Source organism: Giraffa tippelskirchi, chromosome 11 (genome assembly GCF_054371585.1).
Source record: "Giraffa tippelskirchi isolate mGirTip1 chromosome 11, T2T-mGirTip1v1.2.pri, whole genome shotgun sequence".
In the NCBI taxonomy this organism is placed as follows: domain Eukaryota; kingdom Metazoa; phylum Chordata; class Mammalia; order Artiodactyla; family Giraffidae; genus Giraffa; species Giraffa tippelskirchi.
Window position 1 is genome coordinate 120,771,677 of NC_137285.1, and position 26,975 is coordinate 120,798,651.

The 26,975-nt window shown below is 40.5% G+C and overlaps 3 protein-coding genes across 3 annotated transcripts; all 3 read right to left on the bottom strand.

Annotated features, from left to right (window-relative positions):
- Nucleotides 1-1,746: 1,746 nt before the first annotated feature.
- LOC145525625 (olfactory receptor 52E4-like) lies at nucleotides 1,747-2,724 on the bottom strand. Its single transcript, XM_081539082.1, has one exon. It carries the CDS (start codon nucleotides 2,722-2,724, stop codon nucleotides 1,747-1,749), a length of 978 nt encoding a protein of 325 aa, XP_081395208.1.
- An 11,471-nt stretch (nucleotides 2,725-14,195) lies between these two features.
- Nucleotides 14,196-15,173, bottom strand: LOC145525616 (olfactory receptor 52E4-like). Its single transcript, XM_081539071.1, has one exon. The coding sequence runs from the start codon at nucleotides 15,171-15,173 to the stop codon at nucleotides 14,196-14,198; it is 978 nt and encodes a 325-aa protein (XP_081395197.1).
- Nucleotides 15,174-24,384: 9,211 nt separating this feature from the next.
- LOC145525635 (olfactory receptor 52D1-like) lies at nucleotides 24,385-25,335 on the bottom strand. Its single transcript, XM_081539109.1, has one exon. It carries the CDS (start codon nucleotides 25,333-25,335, stop codon nucleotides 24,385-24,387), a length of 951 nt encoding a protein of 316 aa, XP_081395235.1.
- Between the last annotated feature and the right edge of the window lie 1,640 nt (nucleotides 25,336-26,975).

Below are 26,975 nucleotides of genomic sequence, written 5' to 3' on the forward strand. Positions count from 1 at the left end.
CGGCTAATGAGTGCTTCAGATTCTTTCACAAACTGCTACTTATTTGTCAATTAAATGTTTAATCATAAAATATTATGTTGAGTAATTTGTGCATGTGTGTGTTTAATCTTCATGTTTGTGGTGTGAGATAGGCAGTACTCTACCTCAACCATTTTTTCTCCTGTAAGCTTTCCTTCATCTCTAGTTCTCCATTTGTAGAAGAGATATTTCCTAGTAAGCCTCATTTTTTTTCCTCCTGAAGGTTGTGCCCATTATTTCAAGCTTTGAAATATTCCATCTTTCACAGCCCTTGTTAATGAATTGTTCAATATACTGGATTGAACAATATAATGAATTGTTCAATGAATAAAATACATAATTGTTCAATAAATAATTCATTAGTATTTATTATAGCTGGTATCACTCTCTGGAGGAGTATCATTTATTTCCCTCTAGATTAGTGTTTTAAGAGTCTCCTTTAGGGAATTCCCTGGTGATCCAGTGGTTAGGGCTCTGCACATCCACTGCAGAGGGCATGGGTTCAGTCTTTGGTCAGAAAACTAAGATCCCACATGCTGTGAGGCATGGCCAAAAAAACGTCTCCTTTAAATGGTAGCTATGTGGCTTCAAGGGTGTCTTTTCACTGAGTTCTGTCTTTATATATTAGTTCTACAATATAATGACCAACCCCAGAGTTTTGGGACTTTACCCTTCATGCATCTTGAAAGATTTGACTATATCCTAAATCATTGTCGGAAAGAGATAAATAATATCCTCTGAACTTTATGAATTCCTAAGTTTGGGCATAAGATCTGAGCTCCACAAACTGTTCAAATACTTGCCCATGACACTTCCATGTTCCCAGAGAAATTGCCTTTCAGAGGTCTATAGCCAATGACTTCCAGTATAAAACTGACTTATAGCTACAAGCAGTAACAAAACATTCTCAGAATTTTCTCAGTAAAAGATTCTAAAGAAACACTGGAATTAGTAGAGACAAGCAGGAGAGCTGATAAGAATTTTTAAAAATGTGAAATTACTTTAAAGGCATATCCACCTTTTAAGCTTAGTAGCTTCCTATTTTTCCTTTTCCACTGAAATTTCTCTAGGAATTGGAGATTATGTTTCTTGTCCATATTCCCCCTACTTCTACAAAGAAGCAAGTCTTGTAAACCAAACATAAGACTCTTGCAGCGGGTATAATAAATTAGCGTACTTTCCCTGACCTACTCACTCCCCCTCAAATAATCTTAACCTCTTCCCACACAACTTGACCTGCCTTGGCAAAGTGGTTGTTTTTGTTTTAGTCACTAAGTCATGTCTGACTCTTTGTGACTTTATGGACTGCAGCATGCCAGGCTCCTCTGTCCATGGGATTTCCCAAGCAAGAAAACTGGAATGGGTTGCCATTTCCTTCTCCTGGCAAAGTGGTAGACAAGTTATATTCTCTTCATGTGGAAACATTCCACCTCATTTTACTTGCATTCAGTGTGTGTCGTTCAAAGTTCTTTTATGTACATCGTCACATACAGTTTTCCCAATTACCATGTCAGGGTGGAGAGAATATGTTATTATTTTCATTTAATGTGGGATCGTAGCCTTGCTTTGGAAATAGTGAGAGTAAGTTCTCCTGTGTCTTAGACTCTCAGTTTAAGAATTTGGGCAGATAATTTGCAATATGACATATTTCTTCCATAAGCTAATTCCTCAAGGAGCTTCACTTATGCTGATATTTTTTATTTTCTTATAACCAGCAGTGCCAGATAATCAGACAGGTTTCTGACCATAGGTAATATTTATGGGCTCCTTCCTCCAGCACCCATATTTTGTCAATTTGTCCCGAAACTCTTTGGTTTTCACGGCATAAATAATAGGATTAAGCATTGGAGGTACAAGGAAGTAGAGGCTGCCAAGAATGGTGTGCACATGAGGCAGAATGCCATGGCCAAAACGGTGAGCAAGAAAAGAGAAAAGTGGGGGAGTGTAGTAGAGAAGCATGACGCAGATGTGTGTGGTGCAGGTATTTACTGCTTTTTGGTGGGCTTCCTTAGAAGAGAGCCGCATTACAGCCCGGATGATCAGCACGTAAGATGAGGCAATAGCTGAGATGTCGACCCCAGCAACCAACAAGGCCACCACCAGACCATACACCCTGTTGAGTGTGGTGTCCACACACACCATCTTCACCACAGCCATGTGCTCACAGTAGGTGGTGGGGATGACATGCTTGGCATGAAAGGGCATCTTCCGCAGGAGGATGGGCATGGGGAGAATGAGCAGGACGGCTCTCAGTAAACTCACGAGGCCGATGAGCCCAATGCGGCTGTTGGAAAGGATGGTGGCATAGCGCAGGGGCTCACAGATGGCCACGTAGCGGTCAAAGGCCATGGACATGAGGATGGCAGACTGCAAGGCAGAGATGGAGTGGAGGAAGAACAGCTGGACCAGGCAGCCCTCAAAGCTGATGTCACTCTGGTCAAACCAGAAGATGCACAGCACCTTGGGGATGGTGGTTGTGGACATGCCCAGGTCCGTGAGGGCCAGCATGCCAAGAAGCAGGAACATGGGCTTGTGCAGGGAGCGCTCTGTGGAGATGGTGAAGAGGATGGTGCAGTTCCCCAGGATGGTGACAAAGTACATGGAAGAGAAAGGAATAGAGATCCACTTGTGTTTGTCCTCCATCCCAGGAATGCCTTGGAGAAGGAAGAAAGAGGGGTGGCCCTGGGAGGCATTGCAGCCAGTCATGCTGGCCCCCTGGTGGAGCACCTGAAAAGAGCAATTCAGAAACAACTGAGCCTGGATTTTGAAAAGAATCAAGATTTTCAAAGTAGAAATAAATGTTGGAATATTAAGATACACAAAAGTAATTCTGGGGGAGTTTGGATGAAGGCAATCAAAAGGTACAAACTTTCTGTTATAATTAGTACTAGGAATGTAATGTGCAATATGATAAATATGTCTGACAGTTAAGAGTAAATCCTCAGAGTTCTTATCAAAAGGAAAAATATTTCTTCTATTTCTTTAAAATTTTATATATACATGAGATGATGGATGTTCACAAACCTTAGCGTGATAATCATTTCATGAGGTATATAAGTTAAATTATGCTGTACTCTTTAAACTTCTACAGGTGTTGTATATCAACTATATCTCAATGAAACTGAAAAAAAGAGAATATCTTCAAAACCACCACAGACTGTTTGACTTCCATTTGATCAGAATTGTAGGCTTCCACAGTGTTTTCCAAAGTTCAAAACTGAAGATTCAGCACCGTTTAGATTTTCCTGCAAACCCGCATGCGTCCATCTGACAAGAAATTTAGACTGTCATGGTTGAGATATCCTATGAAGCACTGAGTCCCCTGTTCTCTAGACTATATTCAGATAAGCTATAATTTGTAATAACACCTTGGTATGCTAATACTGCTATTGACTTCATGCTCCTGAAGTCTAAAACAATGAAACAACAATGTTTCAATCTAAAAAACAACCTGGGACTCCAATTAAAAAGTAATAATAAATGAGAAAAAAGGTAGATTTAAAGTAGCATAAAAAATAATTCTGATATCATGATGTATATAATCAATATAATATAGTAGCACACTGTAGTATTACAGTGGTAATAATGAGGCATAAAATTAATATCGAAGAGAATATGTTTTATCATAACTATTTTATTAAGGACAGATTGATTCATTGTTTATTATCAGAACATGTTAAATTTTAAGGATATATTGCATCTATTTTTAATGTATTTTCACTTGAAGACTATAACTTAAAATATGTGAAACAAAAATAAATTCAATGAGAATTTAATAAAATATTACACAGCCCTCTCAGCAAACAAGATCAACTAGGTCAACAAAAGTTTTTAAAAAATAATAAAACTTAGGCTTATAATACAATTTTCCGTTCAAAAATTTAAATATATACATTTATGATGTTACATATATATACAGTGTAATATTATTCGACCATAAAAAAAAATCTTTCAATTGGGACAATGTGGATGGATTTAGAGGGTTTTTTGCTAAGTGAAAGAAGTCAGACAGGGAAAGAAAACTATATTTTCTTTTTCACTTTTATTTGGAATCTATTTGTATATTTTCACTCATATGTGGAATCTAAAAAAAAAAAGCAAGAAATAGACTCAGAGATACAGAGAACAAACTGTTGCCAGAGGGGAGGGTGGAAGAATGGGTGAAAAAGGTGAAAGGGACTAAAAGGTACAAATTACCTGTTATAAAATAAATAAGTCACAAGAATGTAATGCCTAGAATAGGGAATATAATCAATAATATTATAATAAACTTTTTGTTTGTAATCTACAAAAAATTGGATAACTATACTATAAACCTGAAGCTAATACAATATTGTAAGTCAATTACACTTTAATAAAAAAAAATGTATTGTAAAAAAGGAAAAAAGGGAAGAAAAAGAAAACTTATGGTGCAGATAAAGAATATGTACATTTATCAATGAGAAAAATTTTTTAAGAACATGTATCATTTTCACACAGTAAAGCAATCCACAATTGTTTAAAAAATACAGATTTACTGTCGATATGAGACTCAAGGGGACCTTAGTGACTAGATATGTACAATAATAAATAAGAATGAAACAGGGGATGAGATTCTGATCACCTGAAGCTCAGAGATGAGGCCACCAGAATGTGAATATAAAGCCCTTATTCTCCTAGAATCACTTACCTGAATGTAAGGCAATAAGAAAGTGGAAAACTAGTCCCACACACTGTCTTCAAATACGTACATGTGAGTGTGTACACATGTAAGCATATCTTAGCAAACATTCATTTGCCTCTTGGAGAGCACATTCATAGTCCTGCATTTCTCCACTCCTCACCTTCAGGCTTTCTTTATGATGTGGCTCTTTAAGTAACCTAAGTAAAGGCCCCCATAATGCCCAGAATTAGCTCTTTTTTTACTCCCTGATTCCCCAAACATACACACTAGGCATCACTACTATTATGTGTAACATTGACTCTGGAGGTTGCCCTGTGCTCCCAGTAGATAAAGCTGGTTGACTTTAGGGATTCTGGGAAACTTCCAGTGTTTTGCAGACCTGGAGGAGCCTGAGAGACAGGAAGTGAAGTTAAAACTTAATCTAGGACTAGAATAGGGCTTTGCAGTTTCGTTATCCCAAGGGCCCTCTTTCCCATACATGTATAGGTAGGAGAGCCAGGAGAGCTTTACTCCATGGCTGGAGTAGTCATGCTCATAAATGCAAAAGAGGTAAACCCGTATTGTTGATATCCTGACTTTCGCTCTAACCTTTTTGCAGGTCAGTGGCTTTTCCATGGACACTCCCCACACTTTCTACAACTCACATTTCCCCAGCCCCTATAGTCTCTCATGTTATTAGAGTCCCAACTTTCTGCAGTGGAAGCTGTGTGGTTGCGTCTCTAAGCAGATACATCTTTGCTAGCCTGTTTATCTGCTCTCAAGCACTGGATCCAGATTTGGCCAACGTTTCTTTTCTCATAAGTCCAGAGGAAGCAAAGTATTAAAGTTCACCAAAAAGTAAGCTGCCAAGTCCATCGCAAAATGCACAAGGCAGAGCAAAACCATCACAAAATCTTGCAAAGACTAAACAGAAATAGGCGAACTAGATTCTAAATCCTGATGTAGTGCAAGTTTTGCCTGCAGACAGGCTCTGAAGGGGGACTTTGTTCAGAGTCAGTGTCAATAAGGGTGAAACAGTAGCAGAGGAATGTGAGTGCCAAAATAAAGGTCAATCAATATATTAACAGAAAGAGTACCTCAGTATAAACATAGATGCACCCGCTCATAGACACATCCACACAGATTCCCCTGCAGAAGCTGTGGCTCTTCAGTACACTTCAGTTCAGTCACTCAGTCATGTCTGACTCTTTGCAACCCCATGGACTAACGCATGCCAGGCCTCCCTGTCCATCACCAACTCCTGGAGTTTACTCAAACTCATGTCCATTGAGTCGGTGATGCCATCCAACCACGTTATGACCTGTTGTCACCTTCTCCTCCCACCTTCAATCTTTCCCAGCATCAGGATCTTTTCCAAAGTATTGGAGTTTCAGCTTTAGCGTCAGTCTTTCCAGTGAATATTCAGGACTGATCTCCTTTAGGATGGACTGGTTGGATCTCCTTGCAGTCCAAGGGACTCTCAAGAGTCTTCTCCAACACCACAGTTCAAAAGCATCAATTCTTCGCCGCTCAGCTTTCTTTATAGTCTAACTCTCATATCTATACATGACTACTGGAAAAACCATAGCTTTGACGAGACAGACCTTTGTTGGCAAAGTAATGTTTCTGCTTTTTAATATGCTGTCTAGGTTGTTCATAACTTTTCTTCAAAGGAGCAAGCATCTTTTAATATCATGGGTGCAGTCACCATCTGCAGTGATTTTAGAGCCCAAAAAATAGTCTGCCACTGTTGCCACTGTTTCCCCATCTATTTGCCATGAAGTGATGGGACAAGATTCCATGATCTTAGTTTTCTGAATGTTGAGTTTTAAGCCAACTTTTTCACTCTCCTCTTTCACTTTCATCAAGAGGCTCTTTAGTTCTTCTTTGCTTTCTGCCATAAGGATGGTTTCATCAGCCTATCTGAGGTTATTGATATTTTTCCCAGCAATCTTGATGCCAGCTTGCGTTTCACCCAGTCCAGCATTTCTTATGGTGTACTCTGCATCTAAGTTAAATAAACAGGGTGACAAGATACAGCCTTGACATACTCCTTTCCCTATTTGGAACCAGTCTTACCAGTTCCATGTCCAGTTCTAACTGTTTCTTCCTGACCTGCATACAGATTTCTCAGGAGGCAGGTCAGGTGGTCTGGTATTCCCATCTCTTTCAGAATTTTCCACAGATTGTTGTGATCCACACAGTCAAAGGCTTTGGCATAGTCAATAAAGCAGAAATAGATGTTTTTCTGGAACTCTCTTCCTTTTTCAAGAGTTCATTGCCATGATCCAGCATATATTGGCAATTCGATCTCTGGTTGCTCTGCCTTTTCTAAATCCTGCTTGAACGTCAGGAATTTCATAGTTCACATAATGTTGAAGCCTGGCTTGGAGAATTTTGAGCATTACTTTACTAGCGTGTGGGATGAGTGCAATTGTGTGGCAGTTTGAGCATTCTTTGACATTGTCTTTCTTTGGGATTGGAATGAAAACTGACCTTTTCCAGTCCTGTGGCCACTGCTGTGTTTTCCAAATTTGCTGGCATATTGAGTGCAGCAATTTCACAGCATCATCTTTTAGAATTTGAAATAGCTCAACTGAAATTCCATCACCTCCACTAGTTTTGTTTGTAGTGATGCTTTCTAAGGCCCACTTGACTTCACATTCCAGGATGTCTGGCTCTAAGTGAGTGATCACACTACTGTGATTCTCTGGGTCGTGAAGATCTTTTTTGTATAGTTCTTCTGTGTATTCTTGCCATATCGTCTTAATATCTTCTGCTTCTGTCAGTCCATACCATTTCTATCCTTTATTCTGCCCACCTTTGCATGAAATGTTCCCTTGGTATCTCTAATTTTCTTGAAGAGATTTCTAGTCTTTCTTATTCTATTGTTTTCCTCTATTTCTTTGCGTTGATCGCTGAGGAAGTCTTTCTTATCTCTCCTTGCTATTCTTTGGAACTCTGCATTCAAGTGGGTATATCTTTCCTTTTCTCCTTTGGCTTTCACTTCTCTTCATAGCTATTTGTAAGCCCTACTCAAAGAACCATTTTGCCTTTTTTCATTTGTTTTTTGTGGGGATGGTCTTGATCACTGCCTCCTGTACAATGTCATGAATCTCTGTTCATAGTTCTTCAGGCACTCTGTCAATCAAATCTAATCCCTTGAGTCTACTTCTCACTTCCACTGTATAATCAAAAGGGATTTGATCTAGGTCATACCTGAATGGTCTAGTGGATTTCCTTACTTCCTTCAGTTTAAGTCTGAATTTGGCAACAAGGAGTTCATGATCTGATCCACAGTTAGCTCCCGGTTTTTGTTTTTGCTGACTGTATAGAGCTTCTCCATCTTTGGCTGCAAAGAATATAATCAATCTCATTTCGGTATTGACCACCTGGTGATGTCCATGGGTAGAGTCTTCTCTTGTGTTGTTGAAAGAGGGTGTTTGCTATGACCAGTGCATTCTCTTTGCAAAAGTCTATTAGCCTTTGCCCTGCTTCATTCTGTACTCCAAGGCCAAGTTTGCCTGTTTCTCCAGATATCTCTTGACTTCCTACTTTTGCATTCCAGTCCCCTGTAATGAAAAGGACAACTTTTTTGGTTGTTAGTTCTAGATGGTCTTATAGGTCTTCATAGAACCATTCAACTTCAGCTTCTTCAGCATTATTGGTCATAGACTTACATTACTGTGATATTGACTGGTTTGCCTTGGAAAGGAACAGAGATCATTCTGTCGTTTTTGAGATTGCATCCAAGTACTTCATTTCGGTTCTTTTGTTGACTATGATGGCTACTCCATTTCTTCTAAGGGATTCTTGCCCACAGTGGTAGATATAATAGTCATCTGAGTTAAATTCACCCATTCCAATCCATTTTAGTTCGCTGATTGCTAAAATGTTGGTGTTCACTCTTGCCATCTCCTGTTTGACCACTTCTAATTTGCCTTGATTCATGGACCTAACAGTCCAAGTTCCTATACAATATTGCTCTTAGAGCATCAGACCTTGCTTCCATCACCTGTCACAGCCACAACTGGGTGTTGTTTTTGCTTTGGCTCTGTCTCTTCGTTCTCTCTGGGGTTATTTCTCCACTGATCTCCAGTAGCATATTGGGTGCCTACCAACCTGGGGAGTTCATCTTTCAGTGTCCTATCTTTTCGCCTTTTCATACTGTTCATGGGGTTCTCAAGGCAAGAATGCTGAAGTGGCTTGCCATTCCCTGCTCCAGTGGACCACGTTTTACCAGAACTCTCCACCATGATCCGTCTGTCTTTGCGGCCCTACACAGCATGGCTCATAGTTTCACTGAGTTACACAAGGCTGTGGTCCATGTGGTTAGATTGGTTAGTTTTCTGTGATTGTGGTTTTCATTCTGTCTGCCCTCTGATGAAGAAGGATAAGAGGCTTATGTAAGCTTCCTGATGGGAAAGACTGCCTGAAGGGGAAACTAGGTCTTGTTCTGATGGTCGGGGCCATGCTCAGTAAATCTTTAATCCAATTTTTTGTTGCAGGGGGGCGCTGTGTTCCCTCCCTGTTATTTGACCTGAGGCCAAACCATAGTGGGGGTAATGAAGATAATGGTGGCCTCCTTCAAAATGGCCCATTCACTCTCTGCTACACTCTGTGGCCCCAACCCTGCATCAGGCCACCGCTGACCCAAGCCTCCACCAGAGACTCCTGGACACTCATGGGCAAGTCTGGGTCAGTCTCTTGTGGGGTCACTGCTCCTTTCTCCTGGGTCCTGGTGCACACAGGTTCTGTTTGTGCCCTCCAAAAGTCTGTTTCCCCAGTTCTGTGTAAGTTCTAGCGGCTCTCTGGTAGAGTTAGTGGTGATCTCCTCCAAGAGGGCTTATGCCATACCCAGGTCTACTGCACCCAGAGACCCTGCCCCTGCAGCAGTCCACTGCTGACCCATACCTCCACAGGAGACACTCACACGCAGTTCTGTCTCAGTCTCTGTGAGGTCTCTGGGTCCTGACGTGTACAAGATATGTTTGAGTGTTCTGAGTGTCTCTGGCGGGTATGGGGTTTGATTCTAAATGTGATTTCACCCCTCCTACCATTTTTCTGTGGCTTCTCCTTTGCCCTTGGACGTGGGGTATTGCCTCACAGTCACTCCAGTGTCGCACAGCCGCTGCTCAAGCACCGGGCAGCTGCTGTGGCTCTAATGACATGCAAAAATTCTGGGCTCAGTCTTTTCTCACTGCCCCAAGTTCGCCCTGAGGGGCTATAATGACAGGTAGCAAGCTAAAAATAATCATTTCTTCCTAGTCCGGCTTCCCATTATTTTATCTTTTGTCCTGTCGAATACATGAACGCTACTGAAGAAACTTTTCTTGCATAATATGTCCCCAATTCTATCAAGCACCTTCTGTTATTGACCAGAGGATTCTCACTTTAATCAAAACTTTTAACCTTAACTTTCTAGACAATCACTCCCATCTGATTTCTCTCCAGATCCTGTATGCCTCTCACTAACATCATATATGGTAAATAGTAGGTAGTTTAGTTGCTAAGTTATGTCCTACTCTTGTGATCCCAAGGACTGAAGCCTGCCAGGCTCCTCTGTCCATGGGATTCCCCAAACAAAATACTGAAGTGGGTTGCCATTTCCTTCTTTAGGGATCTTCCTGACCCAGGGATCGAACCCAGGTTTCCTGCATTGCTGGCAGTCTCCTGCATTGCAGACAACTTCTTTACCTACTGAGGCACCAGGTAAGCCCAAATAGCGGGCATATATAAATGTCAAATGAATGAATAAGCAGATGAATCAGCTCATTTTAATATGAACTTAAAATGTATCTTATTTCATAAGATTTCACATGTTTTTGTTTTCTTGTGTCTATAAACACCAAAAGCATGCCTATATTTGAAAACTATAACTTCTCCTTAAATGAATTTGTAAATTCAAGGCAAAATTCACATAAAATTTTATCTACTTTGCTTGAAATTTTGGCTATATGCATCTACATGCTCCTCCTATGTTTTATTTAGTGAAGATACAACATTTAATTCATTCCTTTATTTGAATGAAAATATATTTAATTAATTCATTTTTCTTTGATGATCATTTAGGCAGTTTATAATTATTTGTAAAAATAATATTGTTATTAATATTCTAATATGAGTCTATCTTGCTTACTTGTGAAGTGTGCCTCAAGTGTTTATATTTGGAGTGAAATTTCTTGGGTGCAGAATATCTCTAACTTTTCTAAAGATTAATAAATTGATCTTGAAAGTAGTTGATCCATATTTAGCATCCCATCAGCAGTGATTCCTATTTCTCTATATTAACAGTTAGTGAGGATATAGAGGTGATAGTGTTTCTACCTCTCAACATTGTCACTAATTGTTAGTATTATTTGATTATTTTGTTTTAATTTCACTAATCCGAGAAGTGTGAAAGTGGTTCTTATTAAATTATTCTATTACTCAGATGGTTGAGGAAAGTTTAATAGATTTATATTTAATATATTTATAACTCTTTATGCTCAAAGGCTCATGTGGGTATCCCTGGTTACCTTGTGTATTGTCACAAATGGTGACCAAGAGGAAGTAGTACTCTTAAGATTTCCTTGGACTGCAAGGAGATCAAACCAGTCAATCTTAAAGTAAATCAACCCTGAATATTCATTGGAAGGATTGATGCTGAAGCTGAAGCTCCAATACTTCGGCCACCTGATGTGAAGATCTGACTCATTTGAAAAGACCCTGATGTTGGGAAACATTGAGGGCAGGAGGAGAAGGGGGCAACAGGGAATGAGATAGTTGGATGGCATTGCCAGCTCAAGGGACAAGAGTTTGAGCAAACTCTAGGACATAGTGAAGGACAGAGAAGCCTGGTGTGCTGCAGTCTATGGGGTTGCAGAGTTGGACATGACTTAGCAACTGAACAACAATGATTTCATAGGGAAAAGATGACTAAAACTCCCCATTTGGACCCTTCCTGGGCTCTGTTCTATATATCTTCTACTTCTATTGTTTTACTCTGTATCTTCTTCTTATAAAAAATTTTAATCATAAGTATATTTTTCTAAGTTTTTATGATTTCTCTAGAAAAGTATTGAACATGAGGGTGATCATTGTGACCCCCCAGTTTTTAATCAGCTGGGGGAAACTGAACTAGCTGATGACATCTGAAGTGAGAGTGATTTTGCAGAAATTACTCTCTCAGAACTTACAGTTTGGCCAACTCTAGATAACTATAAACACTGGGTAGAGAAACATTTTCTTAGTCATATTAGGCTAAACTAACCATAAGGAAATTTTTTAATGTAAGTCATGGTATCAGTTATTTATTGTTGATAACAAACCACTTCAAACCTGGTTGTAGAGGACTTCCACGGTGGAATGGGGGTCCACAGTGGATGGGAGTCCACCTGCCAGCGCAGGGGACATGGTTTCGATCTCTGGTCCAGGAAAATTCCACATGCTACGGAACAACTAAGCCCATATGCCACAACTACTGAAGCCCATGCACAATAAAGCTTATGCTCTGCAACAAGAAAAACCACTGCAATGAGAGGCCCATGCACTGCAACGGAGAGTACCCCCTACTGAACCCCTAGAGAAAGCCTGCATGCAGTAATGAAGACCCAGTGCAACCAAAATAATAATAATAATAACAACAATAAATAAATTTTAGTAAAAACTAGTAGCAGAAACCAACAATTTTATTTTGCTAACAAATCTGACTTTTTAGTCAGTGCTCAGAGGGAGACTTTGTTTCTGTTCCTGTAGGTACTGGCTGGGGCATTTGAAGGCTAGTTCAATTTTGCATCAGATAGAATGCTTAAGTCATCTAAATACTGACTTACTCCAAAGTCTGGTGTCTGGGCTGAAAAATAGGTAAGGGCTTGAACAGCTAGGAATCCTCATTAATCTCTCTCCATCTATACATGATATCATGGCAACCTCGAGGAAGCTGAAATGCTTACACCTAAGTGAGAGAGAGAAGGAGGAGAAGGAGATGGAGGAGGAAGAGATGAAAAGGATAAGGGAAGGAAGACAAAGCTCAGGCAGAGAGGAGAGAACAAGTCTGCATTTCATTCTATAAGGTAGATTCAAAAGTTCACATTAGTCATTTCCAACACACAATGTAAACATTATGATTAATCATAAAACATTGTGCTGAGTAATTTGTGGGTCTTTTTTATCTATATGTTTGTGGTGAGTTAAATACCTACTCTTGGTATGTGCTAGAGCTAGGCAGTGCTCAGCCATTATTGCTTCTGCAAGCTTTCTCCATTTATAGAAGACACACTTCCTACGCAATCCATAATTTTATTTTTTCTCCTTGTGGTTGCACCCATTATTTCAAGCTTTGAAATATGCCTCATATCTCAGACCTTGATGTTGAATTATTTAGTATATTGGAAGCCTTTAGTATTATTTATTGTAGCTGATACTACACTGGAGAAGTTTTTCATTCCCCTCAAGTTTAAGTATCATGACTCTCCTTTAAATAGGACCATGTTGACCCTATGGTGGGTATTCTTTTTCACCAAATTCTGCCTTCATAGATTGGTTCTACAATATGATGACAAATCCTAGAATCATTTTGTTTTCAGCCTTCATGAATCTTTAATTATTTGCAGAATATCCATAATCATTGTCTAGAAGTCTTAAACAATAACTTCTAAACTGAAAGAATTCCTATATCTAAGCAGAGGATCAGAGCTCCAGAAGCTGCTTCAAGTTCTTGTTCATGACTTCCTCCCATGTTCCCAGAGAAATTGCCTTGTAGATGTCTGTAGCCAAAGATGTTCAGTATAAAACCAAATTTTATAACTATAACCATCAACAGAATTTCTCAGAATTCTTTCTTTTTAAGAGATTCTGACAGACACTGAGATTAGTTGAAAAGGGTAGGAGAGTTGACTTGAGGAAGTAAAATATAAAATTAATTAAAATACATATGAACCTTTTAAAACTAGAATTTTCTCATTTTTAATTATCTGTTCAAATTTCTCTGATAATTGGAGATAATATTCACTGCCCAAATTGCCTAGTTCCTCAAGGAAGCAACAATTCTTGATGCCCAAATGTAAGCCTTCCACAGTGGGGATAATAAAAGAATAACCTTAAATGCAATTTAGAACTTTCCCTGTTCCTTCTCACTCACCTCAAGCTTTCACCACTTTCTCCTTAAACACTCAGGTACATAACACCTCAGCCTTGATGTGACAAAGTGGTGAGCAAGTTATTGTTTGCTCTTATGTCCTTATGGAAGCATACCACCCTACTTTATGTGTACAGTATGTTATTGTTCCAAGTGCTTGTTACATGTATGACCACGTATAATTTGCCCCACATGTATGTATGTTACGGAAGAGTGTGTCATTATTTTTATTTAACAGAGAATAACTGTTTTGCTTTGAAATTACTGTGAGCAAGCGGGGGTCTCCTGTGTCTTAGCCCATCTGTCCAAGGATTTTGGCTGCTAATCTACAAGTATAACATATTTTTCCCATGAGCCAATTCCTCCAGGAACAGCATCTACTTATTTTTTTTTTCTCATATCTACCAGCACTAATAATCAGAGAGTTTTCTGATCATGGATAAGGTTTACTACCTCCTTCTTCCAGCACCCATATTTTGTCAATTTGTCCCGAAACTCTTTGGTTTTCACGGCATAAATAATAGGGTTGAGCATTGGAGGTACAAGGAAGTAGAGGCTGCCAAGAATGGTGTGCACATGAGGTGGGATTCCCTGGCCAAAGCGATGAGTGAGAAAAGAAAACAGTGAGGGAGTACAAGAGATAAGCATGACGCAGATGTGTGTGGTGCAGGTATTTACTGCTTTTTGGTGGGCTTCCTTAGAAGAGAGCCGCATTACAGCCCGGATGATCAGCACGTAAGATGAGGCAATAGCTGAGATGTCGACCCCAGCAACCAACAAGGCCACCACCAGACCATACACCCTGTTGAGTGTGGTGTCCACACACACCATCTTCACCACAGCCATGTGCTCACAGTAGGTGGTGGGGATGACATGCTTGGCATGAAAGGGCATCTTCCGCAGGAGGATGGGCATGGGGAGAATGAGCAGGACGGCTCTCAGTAAACTCACGAGGCCGATGAGCCCAATGCGGCTGTTGGAAAGGATGGTGGCATAGCGCAGGGGCTCACAGATGGCCACATAGCGGTCAAAGGCCATGGACATGAGGATGGCAGACTGCAAGGCAGAGATGGAGTGGAGGAAGAACAGCTGGACCAGGCAGCCCTCAAAGCTGATGTCACTCTGGTCAAACCAGAAGATGCACAGCACCTTGGGGATGGTGGTTGTGGACATGCCCAGGTCCGTGAGGGCCAGCATGCCAAGAAGCAGGAACATGGGCTTGTGCAGGGAGCGCTCTGTGGAGATGGTGAAGAGGATGGTGCAGTTCCCCAGGATGGTGACAAAGTACATGGAAGAGAAAGGAATAGAGATCCACTTGTGTTTGTCCTCCATCCCAGGAATGCCTTGGAGAAGGAAGAAAGAGGGGTGGCCCTGGGAGGCATTGCAGCCAGTCATGCTGGCCCCCTGGTGGAGCACCTGAAAAGAGCAATTCAGAAACAACTGAGCCTGGATTTTGAAAAGAATCAAGATTTTCAAAGTAGAAATAAACGTTGGAATAGTAAGATACACAAAAATAATTCTGATTTTTTATTAGAATAGAAAAGAATTATATGCTATGGTAGTAGAATAGTAATAATGTGGCATAAAATTAATATCTGAGAGAATATATTTTATAGTAACTATTTTATTAAGGTCAGATGGATTCATAATTACCAAAACATGTCATTAAATTTACAAGAATACATTGCATATATTTTGAATGTATTTTCACTTAAAGACTACAACTCAAAGTATACGAAACAAACATAGAAATACAGAGAAAAATTGATGAAGTATCACATTTCTTTCTCAACAAACCAAAAGCCAAATAAACAGGTCAACAAAAAACTGTTTATAAAATAAGAGAACTTGAAAACTTACAGCAGAATTCTTATCCACGAGCTAAATAATACACATTTATTGCAGGCTTAGGAATCATGGGAACTAATGCTGAATAAGAATAAAGCAGGCAGTAAGATTCTGATCATCTGAATTTCTGAGATGAGGCCATCAGAATGTGAATGTAAAGTCCATACTTACCTAGAATCACTTACCTGAATGTGAGGCAATAAGAGAGTGGAAAGCTAGTCCCACACACCATCTTCAAATGTCTGTGAGTGAGTACATACTCATGTATGTAGGCATGTCTTAGCAAACATTCATTTGCCTCTTGAAGAGCACACTCATGGCCCTGCATCTCTCCACTCCTCTCTTTTAGGCACCCAGAATCCATGGCGTGTCTCATTAAATAACTTAAGTAAAGGCCCCCAGGGTGTCCAAAATTAGCTCTTCATTACTCCTTCATCCCCTAAACATACACACTACTGCTGTTAATTGTAAGATTGACGCTGAAGTTTGCCCTGAGCTCCCAAAAGATAATGCTGGTAGACCTTAGGGATGTTGAGAATAACCCTGTCTTTGGCAGTCCTAGAGGAGCCTGAGAGAGGGGAAAGTGAAAGTGAAGTCATTCAGTTGTGTCTGACTCTTGCAACCCCATGGGATTTCCCAGGCAAGAATACTGAAATGGGTCACTATTTCCTTCTCCAGGGGATCTTGGAGAAGGGGGGTGAAGTTAAATCTGAGTCTGGAACTAGATTAGGGTTTTGCAGTTTGGACACCCTAAAGATCCCATTCCCACATGTGTGAGCATTTGAGAACCAGGGAGACTTTGCTTCCTGGCTGAAGTATTCAAGCTCATGAAATAGTCAGAGGCACAAACCCTGCTGTTGATACCCTGGTAAAATGGTGTTAGTAGGCTCAAGTTCTGTCTATCCCTCAGTGCTTTCTGACTTCACTTTAACTTTTTTCCCAGGTTAATAGTTTTGATCCAAACACTCTCCAGGACATTTTCTTTGATACCACCTCCTTCACTCAGCACCCACAGCCTCTCCTATCTCAGTATCCTTTCAATCTGTGAGTCCAGATGTGATCATGTTTCCTTTCTCACGATTCCAAAGAAAGCAAATTATTAAAGTCTTCAAAAGTATCTCTCCAAGTCCATTGCAAAATGCACAAAACAGAACAAAACCATCATAAAATCTTTCAAAGATGTATCAGAAATGGGACTCAGGGAGCCAAATTCTAAATCCTGATGTAGTGCAAGTTCTGCCTGCAGACAGGCTCTGTAGGGAGACTTTGTTCACAGTCAGGTGTCAATAAGAGTGAAACAATGGCAGAGGAATGTGAGTGACAAACTAAATGTGTTGGGTCAGTCAGTACATCAATATAAAGAGTATATCAATGTACTTACATGCCCAGTTGCTCAGTCATGTCCAACTTTGTGCGACCCCATGGACCATTGTTCACTAGGCTCCTCTGTCCATGGAATTTTCCAAGCAAGAATACTGGAGTGGGTTGCCATTTCCTACTTCAAGAAATCTTCCCGACCCAGGGATCTAACCCACATCTCTTGTATCACCTGCATTGGCAGGCAGATTCTTTACCATTGCATCACCATAAGGGCAAACATAGATGCACCTGCTCGCAGACACATCCACACAGCTTCCCCTACAGAAAGCTGTAACTCTAATAACATGCAGAAATCTTGAGCTCAGTCATTTGTTTTTCTCTATATACCAAGGTGGTCCTGAATGACAGGTAGCAACCAAAAATAACCATTTCATCCTAGTCCTGCTCCCCATTATTTTATCCTCTGGCCTGTCAAATACCTGAACACAATTACTGAAGAAACCTTTCTTCATAGTATGCCCCCAATTCCATCAAACACCTTCTATTATCAACCAGAGGATTCTCACTTTAGTCAAAAGTTTTCACCCTAACTTTCTGGATAATCACACCACTCTGGATAACCACACCAGATAATAGCCCCATCTGATTTCTCTGCAAATAGTGTGTCCCTCTCATTAACATCATATATGCCATGTAGTAGGCTTCCCTGGTAGCTCAGCTAGTAAAGAATCTGCCTGCAAGTAGGAGATCCCAGTTCAATTCCTGGGTTGGGAAGATACCCTGGAGAAGGGACAGGCTACCCACTCCAGTATTCTTGGGTTTCCCTGGTGGCTCAGAAGGTAAAGAATCTGCCTGCAATGCTGGAGCCCTGGGTTCATCCCTGGGTTGGGAAGATCCCCTTGAGGAGGGCATGGCAATCCACTACAGTACTCTTGCCTGGAGAATCTCCATGGACAGAAGAGCCTGGTGGGCTACAGTCCATGGGGTTTCAAAGAGTCAGACACGACTGAGATAAGCACAGAACAGCACATGGCACATCAGTGAGTTCAGTCGCTCAGTTGTATACGACTCTCTGCAACCCCACGGACTGCAGCACAGCAGGCCTCCCTGTCCATCACCAACTCCCGGAGTTTACTCAAACTCATGTCCATTGAGTAGGTGATGCCATCCAACCATCTCATCCTCTGTCGACCCCTTCTCCTCCCTTCTTCAATCTTTCCCAGCATCAGGGTCTTTTCCAATGAGTCAGTTCTTTGTATCAGGAAGCCAAAGTATTGGAGTTTCAGCTTTAACATCAGTCCTTCCAGTGAATATTCAGGACTGATCTCCTTCAGGATGGACTGGTTGGATCTCCTTGCAGTCCCAGGGACTCTCAAGAGTCTTCTCCAACACCACAATTCAAAAGCATCAACTCTTTGACACTCAGCTTTCTTTATAGTCCAACTCTCACATCCATACATGACTACTGGAAAAACCATAGCTTTGACTAGACAGACCTTTGTTGGCAAAATAATGTCTCTGCTTTTTAATATGCTGTCTAGGTTGGTCACAGCTTTTCTTCCAAGGAGCAAACGTCTTTTAATACCATGTCTGCAGTCATCATCTGCAGTGATTTTGGAGCCCCCAAAAATAAAATCTGTCACTGTTTCCATTTTTTCCCCATCTATTTGCCATGAAGTGATGGGACCAGATACCATAATCTTAGTTTTCTGAATGTTGAACTTTAAGCCAACTTTTTCACTCTCCTCTTTCACTTTCATCAACAGGCTCTTTAGTTCTTCACTTTCTGCTGTAAGGGTGGTGTCATCTGCATATCTGAGCTTATTGATAATTCTCCCAGCAATCTTGATCCCAGCTTGTGCTTCATCCAGCCCAGTGTTTCTCATGATGTATTCTGCATGTAAGTTAAATAAGCAGGGTGACAATACACAGCCTTGATGTACTCCTTTCCCTATTTGGAACCAGTCTAACCAGTTCCATGTCCAGTTCTAACTGTTGCTTCCTGACCTGCATACAGGTTTCTCAAGAGGCAGGTCAGGTGGTCTGGTATTCTCATCTCTTGAAGAATTTTCCATAGTTTATTGTGATCCACACAGTCAAAGGCTCTGGCATAGTCAATAAAGTTTAAGTAGATGTTTTTCTGAAAATCTCTTGCTTTTTCGATGATCCAGCGGATATTGGCAATTTGATCTCTGGTTTCTCTGCCTTTTCTAAATCCTGCTTGAACATCTGGAAGTTCACAGTTCATGTATTGTTGAAGCCTGGCTTGGAGAATTTTAAGCATTACTTTTCTAGCGTGTGAGATGAGTGCAATTGTGCGATAATATGAGCATTCTTTGGCATTGCCTTTCTTTAGTATTGAAATGAAAACTGACGTTTTCCAGTCTTGTGGCCACTGCTGTTTTCCAAATTTGCTGACATATTGAGTGCAACACTTTCACAGCATCATCTTTAGAATTTGAAATAGCTCAACTGGAATTCCATTGCCTCCACTAGCTTTGTTCATAGTGACGTTTCCTAAGGCCCACTTGAATTCGCATTCCAGGATGTCTGGCTCTAGGTGAGTGATCACACCATTGTGATTATCTGGGTCATGAAGATCTTTTTTGTATAGGTCTTCTGTGTATTTTTGCCCCCTGTTCTTAATATCTTCTGCTCCTGTTAGGTCCATATCATTTCTGTCCTTTATTGTGCCCACCTTTGTGTGAAAATTTCCCTTGGTATCTCTAATTTTCTTGAAGAGAAATTCTAGAAACTAGAAATTCTCTAGTTTCATGGTACATAGTGGGCATATATAATTGCCAAATGAATGAATGAATGAATGAGCAAATAATGTCATTTAAATATTAGCTAAATATGTATCCTAGTTCATGAGATTTTACTTGCTTTTGTTTTCCTATGTATATAGACACCAAAAGCAAAACTTTTAAAAAATAATTTATTTATTCATTTATTTATTGGTTGTGCTAGGTCTTCATTGCTGCACACAGGTTTTATCTAGTTGCCACGATCAGGGGCTACTCTTTGTTGCGGTGCAAGGGTTCCGCACGGTGGTGGCTTCTCTTGCGGAGCACAGGCTCTAGGGCATTTGGGCTTTAGTAGTTTGTGGCACTTGGGCTCAATAGTTGCAGCTCAAGCGTTCTAGATCATGGACTCAGTAGTTGTGGCACATGGGCTCAGCTGTTCCAAGCCATGTCAAATCCTCTTGGATCAGGGATTGAACCCATTTCCCCTGCATTGATGGGCAGATTCTTATCCACTGTACCACGAGGGAATCCAGCACAACTATTTAAAAGCCATAACTTCTTAAATGAATTTATAAATTAATGGCAAATCCAAACACATTTTAATGATTTATTTTATTTGAACTCTTGCCATAATGATTCTGAAATTCAACTGTAAAAACAAATGTTTGAAGATAATAATGACAAAAGAAATGGTGTTTAATATTCTTATTTAAAGATATCTGTTCACTTGTGCAGTGTGCCTCAAAGGATAATATTGAGGAGTAAAATTTCTGGTTTGTAAGATATGCACATCTCTAACTTGCTAAATATTTTAAATTGATCTTGAAACCAGTGGATGCATATTTAATATCCCATTAGCAATGCATAAGTATTACTATTTCTCTATATCCTCTCTAATTTTTAGTATTTTCTGATTTTTGTTCTAAGTATATACCAATTTAAGGAGTGTAAAATTGGTTTTCATTGCCAGTTTCTTAGTACTGATATGGTTGAGGTTGATTTTCGAAAAATTCTTTGTCTATATTTCTTCTGATAAGTGCATGCCTTTATCTTTCATTATTTCTATTTTTTCGTATTTTTATCATTTTTAATATCCATGAATTTCATAACAAATATTCTTTTTTATTTAATTTTTTAAATAATGAATCATAAATTTTATTTCAAAATGTAAACGTCACTAAACTTGCATACACGTTAAAACAATAAAATTTACAGTTTCATTATTTTTTTTTTCTTTTTGCATAGGGTATCATTACAATATAGAATCTATGTCTTACAAAATACACACAAAGTTTTATTCAAGCAAGCCAAGGCAAGATTGGGAACTGTACAACTGACTGCTTCAGTGTAATGATGGGGAAAGGCGAAATGTGGCCTTCGGAAGCATGGTGTGGTGCTGGTTGGAAAAAAAACCAAAACCACAAGTTCCTACAGAAAAGGAAAACGTGTTCAGATGGAAATGGTCTTGGATCCTTGGAGTTTAGCGTGGGTTTTGGCAAACAATCCCAGAGAAGCTCCATCAATAGCTTTGGGAGGAGGAGGGCCGTCTGACAAGTCCAGGGAGGCTGAGACCCCGAGTGTACCCAGCATACAGAGATTCCCAGGCCGATTCCTGGCCAGTGGGACCCATAGCGGCCCTGCCTCCAACAATGCACGGCTGCTCAGCTACCTTCCAGCTGTCAGGGGCCTCAGCGCTTGGGACAAGGACTCTCCAAGGTGAACCTCCCGCCACACGTCCAGGTACCCTGACCCAGCAATGGGCCCTGGGAGGTGGCCCCCCTGCTCCAGGGATGGCAGGCTGACCTAGGACAGGCACCCCTGGGCTGAGCAGGGGAGACAACCTTCACCCAGACCTCTGGCTGCCTGGCAGGCATTCGGCTTGGTTTCTAAACAACATGTGCAGCAGCCTGTCACCATGTCACCAGGAAGACATCCCCAAGCTCTAGGAGAAGGTGCTCATGCACCACTCCCCCACCCCCCACGTCTCCTGTGACCCCTACAGGGAATGCAAGGTGTTCAGGGCAGGGGAAGCCACTTGCTCCAATCCAGTTCCTCTTTAAATAAAAGTAGTAAGGTATTAAAGCTGCATGAGAAGAGCACAGGCTGGGTGGGACAGAGGGGCACACTGCGAGTCCCATATGGCAAGAAGGGGTCAGTAGAAACCAAACACGGCCCTGGGCTCCTGCCTTCCCCCACATCCAACTCTTCTAACTGATGAGAGACAGAGTAACTGATGGGGGAAGGACCTCTCCTGAAACGGTGTTCAGGCATTTATCAATAGTAAGCTGGACGATGCCTCCGAGTTCTGGTACAAAATTCTCTGGAATGTGTCTGGGACAAACCTTTGAAGCTCAAGTCTTGGAGTCAGGAGAATCAGTTACTGGACCTGGCTTTCCGCAGGGCGGTCCTGTATATTCTTTTTTTTAATTTTTTCAAATATATTTCAATTACTTTCTTAATTGTTTAACATAGAGACCATGCACATTTCTGTTAAAGTACCATAGATTTTGTTGCTATTGCTATAAATTTTAAAATATGCATTCCTAATGGTGGCTTTACATAAAAATGTGTTAGTTTGTGATTTTATTTATTTACTTTGAACTCAGCAAATTTCTTGAAATATCATTAGTTTTAAAAACCTATCTCTAGAGGCTTATGGGTTCTCTCTGTAGAAAAATCCTGTCATTCATTAGTCATGATATTTGTCTTTCTTCCTTTGTGATTGTAAGCCTCTATTTCTTTTCATTGTTCTATTATGTCAATTTGGATAACATTAGCAGAAAACTCTGTGTCCTGGGGTTTCTAAGATAGACCATGTGTTGTTGACTATATGAGATAAAGAAAATATCAGGATGTGTCCATAGTGACCCACAAAATAATTTGCATGTAAAACTTAATTGCTCTGACAATATCGGGAAAATGCAAAAGTCATTGGTCATAAAGTAAATATATTAGCAACAAAGTGTCACTTTGAAGTAATTTGTTGAGAAACCTGTGCTGTGGCTTTCCCATTGACATATGTGTTTCCAGATTTCTCACAATAAAGCACCCAGCAGTCATCTTCAGCTCTTTCAAATCTAATTCCAGATCCAAAGGATCCTGCCCTCTGACAGCCATCTCTGACCTAGGACTGAAAAACACTCCTGCAAACACTCTTGATCAAAGAAAGTGTAAACAATCAATTAATCAGTGTGTGTGTGTGTGTGTGTGTGTGTGTGTGTGTTATTCTCAGTTCCTTGGGGCTGGCTGTAAGTCAATAGTTCTTTTTTAATCACTTTTTCTCTACTTTCAGCACATGGGATTTCTTATGTAGAAAGAATAACTTTCTATGGTTCTTACTACCAATTCAAAGTTGCTATATTGCTTCCTGATCTTTTCCTAGGAAGATTCAAGACCTATGGGCCCATGAACAGGCCATATAATAGCATTCTAGGAAAACAATTTTCTATATATTTAGCAGGTATAAACGAATTGTTCTTCAAAACCTCTCAGATAATACATGGTACTGACTTGCTGTGACTGTGTGGATCACAACAAACTGTGGAAAATTCTTTACGAGATGGAAGTAACAGACCTCCTTGCCTGGCTCCTGAGAAAACTGTAGGCAGGGCAAGAAACAGTGGTTGGAACTGGGCATGGAACTATGGTCTGGTTCAAAATTGGGAAAGGAGTATGTCAAAGCTGTATATTGTTAACCTGCTTATTTAACTTATATACAGAGTGCATCATGTGAATGCCTAGGTGGATGAATCACAAGCTAGAATCAAGATTGCTGGGAGAAATATCAATAACCTCAGATATTCAGATGACACAACCCTAATGGCAGAAAGAGCACAGGAACTAAACAGCCTCCCGATGAAGGTGAAAGAGGAGAGTGGAAAAATTGGCTTAAAACTCAACAGTCAAAATACTAAGATCATAGCATCTGGTCCCATCACTTCATTGACAAATAGGTTGGGAAAAAGTGGAAACAGTGGCAGATTTTACTTCCCTGGGCTCTAAAATCACTGCAGAAGGTGACTACAGCCACAAAATTAAAAGATGCTTGCTCCTTGGAAGAAAATCTATGACAAACTTAGACATTGTATTAAAAATCAGAGATATCACTTTGCTGACAAAGGTCCTTATAGTCAAAGCTATGGTTTTTCCAGTAGTCATGAACAGATATAAGAGTTGGACCATAAAGCAGGCTGACCTCTGAAGAACTGATCTTTTCTCATTGTGGTGCTGGAGAAAACTCGAGTTCCTTGGACTGCAACAAGATCAAACCAGTCAGTCCTAAAGGAAATCAACCCTGAATATTCACTGGAAGGACTGTTGCTGAAGCTGAAGCTCCAATAGTTTGGTCACCTGGTTCAAACAGCCAATTCATTGGAAAAGACCCTAATGCTGGGAAAGATTGAGGGCAGGAGGATAAGGGAGCAAAAAAGAATGAGATGGTTGTATGGCATCATCGATTCAAAGGACATGAGTTTGTGCAAACTCCAGGAGATAGCGAAGGACAGGGAAGCCTGGTGTGCTGCAGTCCATGTGATCACAAAGAATCAGACACGACCTAGCGACTGAGCAACAACTGGCTTGCTAGGATTGGTAGAAATAACAACTTCTAGTACAAAGATAAGAGATGTTTGAGAAGGTAGAAAATTAATTATAGCTTTACCAGTTCTTCCTTAGGTTATGGAGAGAGTTAACTACATTCTCCCCATAAAAAAGTCAAATATTCTCAGGCGGATCTGTTTGGTATTAATGCCATAGACCAAGGGGTTGAGAACAGGGGGCACAAGGAGATAGAGATTTGCAAGTACAATATGCACGTGAGGAGGCACTTGCTGGCCAAAGCGGTGGGTGAAAAAGGAAAAAAAGGCAGGTACGTAGAATACAAGAATCACACATATATGAGCTCCGCAAGTGCTAAATGCTCGGAACTGGGCATCCTTCGAGGGCAGGCGCAGCACAGCCCGCAGGATCAGGCCATAGGAAGTGGCGATGAGGACCACGTCCATCCCAGTGACTGAAAGGGCCACAGTGAGACCATAAATGGTGTTGGGCCTGATGCTGGCACAGGCCAGTTTAGCAATGCCCATATGTTCACAGTAGGTGTGAGGGATGATGTGATGTCCACAGAAAGGTAACCTTTCTATGAGGATGACAAAGGGGAAAACAAAGAGAAGGCCACGGACCACACATGCCACACCAATCTTCCCAATCACCACGGCGTTGAGGATGGATGCATAATGAAGTGGATGGCAGATAGCCACGTAGCGGTCAAAAGCCATGGCCAGCAGAACAGCTGATTCTGTGGCAAAGATTGTATGTACAAAAAACATCTGGGTGAGGCAGCCTTGGTAGGATATTATGTGGGACTTAAGCCAGAAGATTGTTAACATTTTGGGCAACGTGGTCGAACAGAGTACCAGGTCAGTGATAGACAGCAGACACAGGAAGAGGTACATTGGCTCGTGCAGAGTTCTCTCTTTCATAATGATGTAGAGGATAGTTCCATTGCCAACCAGAGCGAGGATATACATGGAGCAGAAGGGGATGGCAGCCCAAATGTGCTGGTCTCTCATCCCAGGGATTCCAAGTAGAATAAATGTGAAAGGATGGAAGGTAGTATCATTGGGGACAGATGCAGAAACCATAATGATGCAGAGAATCAGGCTTTATCTTCCTGAAAGCTATTATAAGGTGAAATAAATTCATCCTAGAAACAATCTATTTCTCCTACAAATCTTTAATTTCATATCTTTCTTCCATTTCTACCAGTTCTACTCCAAATCATGCCTTCCTCATTTCTTTCCTGAGTAATTAAAATAGCTTTGTAACTAATATGCCCACCTCTAAGATTTTCATCTTCCAGGGAAACCTCTCCATTTCTGCCTAATAGTCTAACATGTGAAAATCATCAACCATTAATATCATGCAAATATAACCTTTCTTAGTGCATGCTGTGAGGAATATCTTGTATTTTTCTCCTCTGGTCAATTCTCTGCCACTTTCTATCTTGTTCTGGTCCCTGGGACACTGTGCTACAATGACAGAGTCCCTTGCCCTCTCATTTCTGGTTTGATGTGACAATGGGAAACACCATCTGGAGACTGGGGGGAGGTCAGGGGTTTATTCCTTCAGCTCTCCCCCAGCAAGGTTGCTGCAAGCTGGACACTCTCTCTGGCAGCAGCCTTTTTGGCTCTGGTTTTCTCTTTTAGCCATATTTCTTCTCTTGTTCCTTTGGTCCAAGGGTTGTGACAGTGCCTGCTATCACTAATCTAACAACTTCATAAGCACTTGTAATTTTCTTATACTTAACACCCACACCTTTGAAAGTGGTTTCCACGTTATGTATGCTATGAAGAAAAGATACATAAGCCAGTTCCTATTTAGAGAAAGCTCCTCTGAGGAAATTAAATTTAGTCTCCAAATCTGAGTTTTCCTCAAATGCTTCAAGTATCTCTTTCACAACTCAGTTTCCAGGATAGTCACCCTCTTTATGTGGTCCAGTCTGGAAAATAAGAGATAAGAGACTAGATTTAGACTGCCAGGTTCAAAATCTGATCTGATTGCTGTTACTTGCTAACCGGATTATCCTCAGCAAATATTTTATTCTCCTCAGTCTTCAGTTTTCCAATATAAATTTCAGATAATAATGTTTAAGGGTTCTTTCAAATAATTAATTGAGAAAATCATATAAAGCACATAATGCAATCCTATATTTTAAGAAACATTTGTTACAGTACTCACTGATATTTCTCATGCTTTTGCAAATATCTGAGTCAGTTAGTCTAACTACATATTTGCCTTTCAGAAGAGGAAACTTTATTTAGTCCCTCAAGTTGAAAGACATATTGGTCTTTCTTGAGCTTATAAGCCGTGGTTATAAGACACTGTGATTTCACCCTCTTTTAAATCAAGAACTGTTTTCAGAGGTAACTAAAACTAGTCCTCAGTTAGTTAGGTTAGGTGGACTCTCTCAAGATACAAGACAGATGGCTCCTCAATGAGTCCATCAACATGGCAATGTCATTGAAGTCCCCTCATTAATCTCCCTTGGGACCAAGAGACAATTCTGATATATGAGTCTTTTAAAATAAAGGAAATGTGTTTTGTGCTGCTACCAAGAAAGAGTAAAGATGAAGGAATGTATATCATTTCTGTTAAAGGAAGAACTTCTCTTAGACTATTCAATAAGACAGAGATCTGATTTTGCCATGGACAGGACAAACAGAACCTGGGGTAATGCAACAGGTATTCCTAGCTTTGTGGGCTTTGAAACTTTCTGTGTGAG